General features: G+C 38.1%; 1 protein-coding gene across 1 annotated transcript in view; it reads left to right on the plus strand.

Moving 5' to 3' along the window:
• Positions 1-9,189, plus strand: part of USP54 (ubiquitin specific peptidase 54) — a 178,262-nt gene that overhangs the window by 93,220 nt on the left and 75,853 nt on the right. The window contains exons 2-3 of the mRNA XM_012663346.1: positions 4,277-5,118; positions 8,496-8,588. Of these exons, the coding sequence (XP_012518800.1) occupies positions 4,972-5,118; positions 8,496-8,588 (240 nt within the window). The 5' untranslated portion in view covers positions 4,277-4,971. The remainder of the gene's footprint in view (positions 1-4,276; positions 5,119-8,495; positions 8,589-9,189) is intronic.

Genomic DNA, 9,189 nt, shown 5'->3' on the forward strand with positions numbered 1-9,189 from the left:
CCCGGCTAATTTTTTCTATATATTTTTAGTTGTCCGATTAATTTCTTTCTATTTTTAGTAGAGATGGTGTCTCGCTCTTGCTCAGGCTGATTTCGAACTCCTGAGCTGAAACAATCTGCCTGCCTCGGCCTACCAGAGTGCTAGGATTACAGGCGTGAGCCACCACGCCTGGCCTCTCTTTCTTTTTTTGAGATTGCCAGTGTCATCTGGTTGTTATCTACTAGTATAATGATTTTAGTCATATTGTTGCATACAGTGTGAGGTAATTCTTACATAATTTTAAATTCTATCAATTCCTTTTCAACTTAAAAAATATAATTTAAAACTTACAGAAAAGCTGCAAGAAATGGTACAAAGAATTCCCATATACTCTTCAGCCAGATCCACCTATTGTTAAAATTTTATGGTGTTTGCTTTACTCCTTCCCTCCACACACACATATACAGAGTCATGAGTCACTTACCAAGGGGAATATGTTCTGAGAAATGTGTTATTAGGCAATTTTGTCACTGTGTGAGCATTATACAATGTACTTACACAAACCTAGCCGATAAAGCCTACCACACACCTAGGCTATGTGGTATAGCCTATTACTCCTAGGCTACAAACTTGCATAGCATGTTGCTGTACTGAGTACTGTAGACAATTGTAACACAATGGTGTTTGTACCTCTAAACTTATCTAAACATAGGAAAGGTACAGTATAAATACAGTATAAAAGATAAAAAATGGTACCCCTGTATAGGGTACTTACCATGAATGGAGCTTGCAGGATTGGAAGTTGCTGTGGGGAAGTCAGTGAGTGAGTGGTGAGTAAGTGTGAGCCCAGGACATTACTATACACTTTTGTAGGCTTTATAAACACTATACATGTAGGCTACATTAAATTTATAAATTTTTTTTAAGAGATGGGGTTTCAGTCTCTTGGGTCCAGGAGTTCAAGCCCAAGCTGTCCTTGAACTCCTGGGCTCAAACAATCGTCCTGAGTATGTGGGACTATAGGCTCGTGCTACCACACCCAGCAACTGTTAAATTTTTTAAAACTTTTGACTCTTTTATAGTAACACTTAGCCTAAAACACAAATACATTGTATAGCTGACAAAAAAATTTTCTTTCTTTGTATCCTTATTCCATAAACTTTTTTCTATTTTTAAATTTTTTTACTTTTTCAAATTTTGTTAAAAACTAAGACACAGGCTACGTGCAATAGGCCGAGGCGAGAAGCCAGGAGTTTGAGACCAGCCCGGACAACATAGTGAGACCTCATCTCTACAAAAAAAATTAGCCAGGTGTAGTGGCGAGTACCTGTAGTACCAGCTACTCAGGAGGCTGAGGTGGGAGGATTACTTGAGCCCAGTAGTTCGAGTCTGCAGTGAGTTATGGTTGTGTCACTGAACTCCAGTCTGGGCAACAGAGTAAGACCCTGTCTCTAAAAAACAAACAAGCAAAAAAAAACCTAAGACACAAACACATACGTTAGCCCAGGCCTTGCACAGGGTCAGAATCATCAATATTAGTCTTCCACTTCTACATTTTATCCCACTGTAAGATCTTCAGGGGCAATTACACACATGTCTCCTTTGTTAACAATTCCTTCTTCTGGAATACCTCATAAAGGACCTGGCTGAGGCTATTTTACAGTTAACTTTTTTTTTTTTAATAAGTAGAAGAAATACACTCTAAAATAGCCAGATTCACCTATTGTTAAAATTTTATTGTGTTTGCTTTACCATGTGTTCTCTTTCCCTGCCTCCCTCCACACACACATATACAGAGTCATGAATCACTTACCAAGGGGAACGTGTTCTGAGAAATGTGTTATTAGGTGTAGTATAGTAAACACATAAACCAGTAATGTAGTCATTTGTTATCATTACCAAGTATTATATACTGTACATAACTGTGCTGTACTTTTGTACAACTGGCGGCGCAATAGGTTTGTTTACACCAGCATCACCACAAACATGTGAGTAATGTGTTGCGCTATGACATCACGATGGCTGCCACATCACTAGGTGATAGGAATATTTCATCTCCGTTATAATGTTGTGGGACCACCATGTGGTCCATTGTTGACTGCAGTGTTGTGCAGTACATTACTGTGTGTGTATGTGTTCATATATATATATATATATTTTTTTTTTCTTCTGAACCATTTGAGAATAAGTTGTAGACATTATGCTCATTTATACCTAAATACTTCGGTATTGCCTAAGAAGTCCTTTTTCTTTTATATAACAGGTTAGACTTTAGAACCATATACAGATAGAATTATGATTTTCTTTTTCATCTTCAGTAGATGGCATTGGAGAAGGATTATGTTGTTTGATGCTGGACCTACAACTTAAGTGAGAAGTTTTTTGTCATCAGTTTTTCTCTGGACCATTTGTTACTGCCTCTACCTTTGTTCTTTTGGCTTTTACCTCTAGTTCCTGACACACCTAGAGCAAGTGTGAGAACTTACTGCCTTACCCTACAATAATGCTGCCATTCAGAGCCTGGGAATCTTTTTTCTGCTACTGCCTTTCTCTCCCTTTGCTCCCTGTACTCAGAGGTATGTGTCATAGGGCAGGCTGAGTTTCAGTAAGCTCCTAATGTGGATACTGGAAACTCCACCTGCCTGCCAAGTCCTTTTGGCTACAAGCAAAGTGGAGGCTTGGTACTTGTCATTCCTTTGCAGTAGTTGAGCTGAAGGAATGCTGAATGGCTTGTTGGAAGTTGCTTAGCGACCTCGAGTCGGGTGTGTATGAGGGTGTGTATAGAGAGGTGAGGGTCTTGCAGTCTGTGTGGGAGACATGGGTTCCTTCCTAGTGCCATGTTAATTATCAGGCAGTATTTATTGAGTGCCTCCTTTATAACTACCACTGTGATGGGAGCTTTTGGAATAGAAAAATAAAATACATAATTAAGTCACAGTGGGTAATAGTCAAACAATTCTAGCTCTCCCACATAACCATCTTTGAAGTGGGCAAGTTAATGTCTTTAAGCCTCACTTTATTTTTTTGTAAATGGAAACATTAGTACCTACCTAATAGGGCTGTTATGAAGATTAAATAAAGAATGTAAGTATAATGTTTAACACGTGCCTGGCACTAGTTACTATTTCATTTCATGTAGTCAAATTCAGAATTTATGACTGATACCATATAAAACAGTAATAAAAACAGAATAATATGGCAGTATAATGTATAATCAAATACTTTAATTGTGACATGTAGATTATAAATAGTCTGGGAATTTAGAGAAGGGAAAGAACAGTCTTGTGCAAGCATTTAATATTCCTGCGCTTCAGTTTTTCCACTGAACACACTGTGGATAATGCTAGGTGATCTCCTAGAGAATGATAAAGATGTTAAAACATTTTGCTTTTTTAGGTGGTGCGTATGATGGTGGGAAGGAAAGGAGAAGTTTGAGGAACCAATAGAAACCAAATTTAGCACTTAACATTCTTAATTTTTTCCTTATGTGGACATGGCGGCCTTTTAGGAAAACTTACAGCTGGAGATTAGGTGCTTTCCTTCCAGAAAAGGTGCTTGCTTTGGTATTACTCCCTGTTGCCTCACTGGCATTTTAATTAGTTGAAAACTAAAGTTGGTCAATGGATTGCCTCTGATTGTGAGCCCCTTGGATATAATCTGGGGATTTAAGTGATTTATAACCCACATTGTCTTTCTGATCCTCTGACAGAAATTAAACAAACAAACAAACAAACATACAGGGCAGAAGTAGATTTAATTCTCTTGGACTAGATGTTAAGGACATGTGAGTTACTCACCATCAGTGTTTCTCTGGGATGGGATATCTTTGCTCAAAATAGAGTTCAGACTGCTAATTTGGCTCTTCTACATTTAAGCAGGTTTTCATAACCATACAAATGGAAAACACCTTTTAAAAAGTGTTTTATTCACAACATCCAAAAGAAAACTGTTTCAATTCCTAGTTTGGTGTATGCATACTTAGTGATTTGTGTTTTGTTTTAAAAGTTTATATTTGGTTTTTATTTCTGTTTAGATCAACTTTCTTCTCCTTCAAGAAAATTTCAGAGAAGTTTCCCCAAAAGTAAAGTTACTCATAGCCTTTTTTTTGCCCCTCTAGTTTGAGTGTTTCTCTTTTTTGTTGTTGTTATAGTTTTTTGTTTTTTTTTTTGGGCATTGTTTGCCAAGGTTTCAAGTTTATAGTGAGAGGTGAGGCAACGTTGATCTTGGCAGAACAGTGCAAAGCCAGTAGAGTCATTAAGTGACGCAAGCTTTTGATTTTTTTTTCTTTCTGTTAAAGCTCTCTGACACAGCTGGCTATTCTAGTCCCAGAAGAAAAGAGAAGAGACTTTCTGAAGATCTGGATGGGACGATAGAAGTTTGGGGCACATTTAAAAGAAGCAACGAAAACCTTGACAAAACCTCAGATAATTCAAACAAGCTTCTTGGCTTTGTGGAATCTTTTTCAGTTGCTCAGAACTTGAATTTTTACTTCAGAGGATGATGGGACAAGGCAATAGTGGGCGAGGCGGGCTATGTTGGATTCCTGCTTATCTGCCTGTGTCTCCTTCCAGTTGGAAAAATCTTCAGTCCACAAAAAGCATGATTAACAAGACTGAAGAACGCATCTTACCTGATCCTGGATGCTGTTGGCATTGAGGATTACATCCAGTGCACCAGGACTTTATGGCGGCAGTTCAAGAAAAATAGAGGGAAGCAATACTTAAGGATTTCTCTGTTCACATTAGTCCTGTGCCGTGTTACATTTGGGGATTGTTTGGAACAAGTGAGGCTCTGTCATCTGGATCTAAGAGGATATCTTGAGTCCCTTGAGCTGCATATATGATGTTTGGAAGGCATTAAACTCAAAGTCTTTCAACATAAATTCACTAAATTTTGCATTCTCTTTCTTTGGAGAATTCAGCAGACAGAAATTCCCTGCCAAAAAGATACAAAACTTTCTCTGTGTTTTTGGGTTAAATGTGAGCAATAATAATGTCTTGGAAGAGAAATTATTTTTCAGGGGGCCGTGGTAGTGTCCAAGGGATGTTTGCGCCTCGAAGCTCAACCTCTATAGCCCCCAGCAAAGGCCTCAGCAATGAGCCAGGACAAAACAGCTGCTTCCTCAACAGTGCCCTGCAGGTAAGGGTGATTTCTTTCTTTTTGGTGAGCTTTGACTTTCAGTTGCTAATGCTGTATTTCTGATAACTCTTTTAAATATTATACTTGACAGTCTCTGTTTGAGGTCAGTAACCTGAGGTCATTTTTTAAGTTTATCTGTATAATCTTAGGCAAGTCACTTCATGTCTTTGAATCTCAATTACCTCATTTGTAAAAAGGATTAAAGATAATAAGAGAAATAAATAATAACTGTTATTTATCTACCTAAAGGGAGGTACTAGATGATCTTTCTACTTGTTTATCAACTTTTTTCCTGAACCGACTTTACCATTTCATTTTTTTTCCTTTTGAGATCAAGGTGTCTTATCACCCTAGTTGCTTTTCTCTGATATAGAAAGCAAAATTCTTTCCACAAGTCAGAGACTTTCAGGTATGTTTTTCTTGTCTCATAATATTCAGGCTCTTAACCCACACACTGAATGGAATACAGTCTTTGTCCACTTCTTCATCTCCTCCTTTTGAGCTCTCCTGTATTGGCTCAGGATCAGTGTCTAGTCAGATATGCTTGAACAGAGCTAGTGAAAAATAAATTCCTTTAAGGTGATTATCTACCCTAGATTTTCCCTTTTGCTGTTGCTTGCCATTTTACTGGTCTCATAATCCCAAAGCTTCCTGTCTGTCTGTTCTGTCTAGTCAGGCCCATAGAGTGCTAGGTTCATCCCCCTTGGCCTAACTTCAAGTAATTATTTTCCTCTTTTGCTTTTCAGACTAAAAGTAAATGAAATTTGCCACCCAAGATAATTATAGTTGGGTAAAATATTAGCTTGACTGACTACTCAGATGTAAGGAGAAAATGGGTTACTATGAGAGAAGACAAGGTAATATATTTGGTATAAAGAGCACTGGACTTGGGAATAAGGAGACCTGGATTCTAGTTTTAGCCTTCTATAGTCTAGTTGTGTGGCCTTGTACAGGTAATAGTGTCTGAGTTTCCTCATTCATAATGCAAGAATCTTGCAAAGCTTATCTGTGTAATAAAAGTTTCAGCTGGGTATGGTGGCTCACGCCTGTAATCCTAGCACTCTGGGAGGCTAAGGCAGGAGGATCGCTTGAGGTCAGGCATTCAAGACCAGCCTGACCAAGAGTGAGACCCTGTCTCTACTAAAAATAGAAAAAAATTAGCGGAGCGTGGTGGTGCGGACCTGTAGTTCCAGCTACTTGGGAGGCTGAGCGGGGAGGCTGGCTTGAGCCCAGGAATTTGAGGTTTCAGTGAGCTATGATGATGTCACTGTACTCTAGCCAGGGTGACAGAGGGAGACTCTGTCTCAAAAAAAAGTTTCATACTCTCTGTTTTCAAGTTTTTATTTGAAAACATTTAAAAATCCTGTGCTGTCAAGCCTATAGAAAGAATTTAATTACTTTGCCCAATTACTACCACAAATTTCATGTAGTTGGGGAGGTTGGTTAGGTTTTTTTCCAGGATGATGTACATTAAGTTTTTGAGTGACTTTATATACTTATAATACTTTTGTAATTTAGAAGCAGGCAAAATAAAGCATTGCTATAGATGTGTGTGTTTACCTCCTTCCTGATCATAGTCCAGGTTTTTGTAATTCTGTTTCTTTCTATATGTTCTATCTGTATTGTCAATTGAAACAATAATATTTATGACTTTCCATTCTAATTTTTAGTGCCATATACAACATATACATACATACATACATACATATTTCTGTTTCCATACTTAAAGATTGAGGCATTGATGGTTTTAGAGTCCCTATTATAATCATGTTACATGTTGAAAATAATTATTGCATGAGCTAATATTCTGACTTTTGCTACGAAAGCTTTGTTTGCCACAGATGTGTTAAATCTATTACATTTGTTAAAAAAGGGGTTATTTACTTGGGGGCATAGCCTGTTTCAAAGGACTTTTAGAGGCCAGGCATGGTGGCTCATGCCTGTAATCCCAACCTTGGGAGGCTAAGGCATGAGGATCACTTGAGGCCAGGAATTCGAGACCAGCCTGGACAACAAAGTGGCACCCTGTCTCTGCAAAAAATAATAATAAAAAAATTAGCCAGGCATGATGGTGTGTGTCTTACTTGGGAGGCTGAGACAGGAGGACGCTTGAGTCCAGATCTTGGAGGCTGCAGTGAGTCATGATTGTACCACTGCCACTCCAGCTCAGGTGACAAAACAAAAGCCCTATCTCTAAAAAGTAAAAAAACCTCCTAGCAGTCTGGGAGGCCCAGGTGGGAGGATGGCTTGAGCTCAGGAGTTTGAAACCAGCCTGAGCAAGAGCGAGATCCTGTTTCTACTAAAAATGTAAAAATTAGCCGGGCGTCATGGTGTGGACCTGTAGTCTCAGCTACTTGGGAGGCTGAGGTAGGAGGATTGCTTGAGCCTGGGAGTTGGAGGTTGCTGTGAGCTAGGCTGACACTACAGCACTGTAGCCCGGGCAACAGAGCGAGACTCTGTCTCAAAAAAATAAAAAAATAAAAAAAACCAAACCTTTTAGAGTGTGTATCTTGAGACATAAGTAAGAAGAAGCTCCAGAGGTATGCTGTGATCTGGGGCTCCAGAGGTAGTCCTTTTTTCATATTCAGATTTCCTTAGTTTTTTACCTAGTGTTCTTTTCTATTCCAGGATCCCATCCAGGTTACCATGTTTACATTTATTGGTCATGTGATAGTTTCTCAGAATGTTCTTGTTTTTGGTCACCTTGATAGTTTTGAAGAATACTGATCAAATGTTTTGTAGGATGACCCTTGATTGGAATTTTTCTGATGTTTTTCTTGTGATTAGATGGGGGTAATGGGTTTGGGGGAGGAAGACAACAAAAGTAAAGTACCAAAGTATCATTCTTATCCATCACATTAAGGGTATGGGCTATGACTATGATTTATCTATCACTGTTGGTATCACTATTATTTTTTATCCTATTGACTTAAGGAAGTCACCCCTCTCAGAAAGGTCCAAAAATTGAGAATTGAAATGAAGACAAAATTCCACACTATGATTCAAGCTTCTAATATAAATTTTAAAATATTCTTGCTTTTCTTGTGTGGACCATTAAAATAAACCCTCATTCTGTAGATTTTAACCCATAAATTTCCTCTTCAGGATCACATTTGCCATTTGTCATACTGTCTTTGTTATTGTGTGACCCTCGCTTTATGATCAAATTAATATCTATCCCAGAATAGGGCCCTTCATTCCTCTTGTTGGATACCTCATCTTTTTTTTGACATTTGTTTTAACATACTAGAATGAGCTTTTCTCTTGGAAATAAAGATATCTTCTGCATTCATTACTTATGTTTGCTTGAACTCTTTACTTTAAAATTAAATGGTGCCTCTTCATAGAGTAATGGAGTATTTTCTCTTTTTTGCCAGGTTTTGTGGCACTTGGACATCTTCCGACGTAGCTTTAGGCAGCTTACAACTCATAAGTGCATGGGAGATTCCTGCATCTTTTGTGCTCTCAAAGTAAGTACTTCAAATTTGTTTCTTCTCACTACCATTAAGTTGCCAACTGGTCAATATTTAGGTGGTTTGGTTAATCAGGGTGATGTTAAAGAATTTATTACTGAATTATCTGCTTGTGGTTTAGTGCAAAAATGAGTATGATTAGTTTTGCTTGCTTCAGAGAATTATTATTTGGCTTTGGTAGTCTCTTTTTCTGAAATTTTTTTCTTTTATAGCTTTATTTGATGGCATAGGGTACTATTTAAGTGTGCTTCTACTTTGAGTATTTATCTGAAAAGCTAATTCTAAATTTTCATTTTAAAAGAACAAATAACTAAATGTTTTTAATGGAATTAACTATTGTTAGTTAAAGCGAAGTTTAGCAACAAACTCTTCCTATTGAGAAATGCCAGTACTAAAAATTTCCTATTTTCCCATTCCTTAAAGTTTCCCATTACCACATTTAATAGATTCTTTTTTTTGAGACAAAGTCTCACTCTGTTGCCTGGGCTAGAATGCCGTGGCTTTGGCCTAGCTCACAGCAGCCTCAAACTCCTGGGGTCAAGCGATCCTACTACCTCAGCCTCCCGAGTAGCTGGGACTACAGACATGCGCCACTATG

This window comes from Propithecus coquereli, unplaced genomic scaffold (genome assembly GCF_000956105.1).
Source record: "Propithecus coquereli isolate 6110/MARCELLA unplaced genomic scaffold, Pcoq_1.0 Scaffold80, whole genome shotgun sequence".
NCBI lineage: Eukaryota > Metazoa > Chordata > Mammalia > Primates > Indriidae > Propithecus > Propithecus coquereli.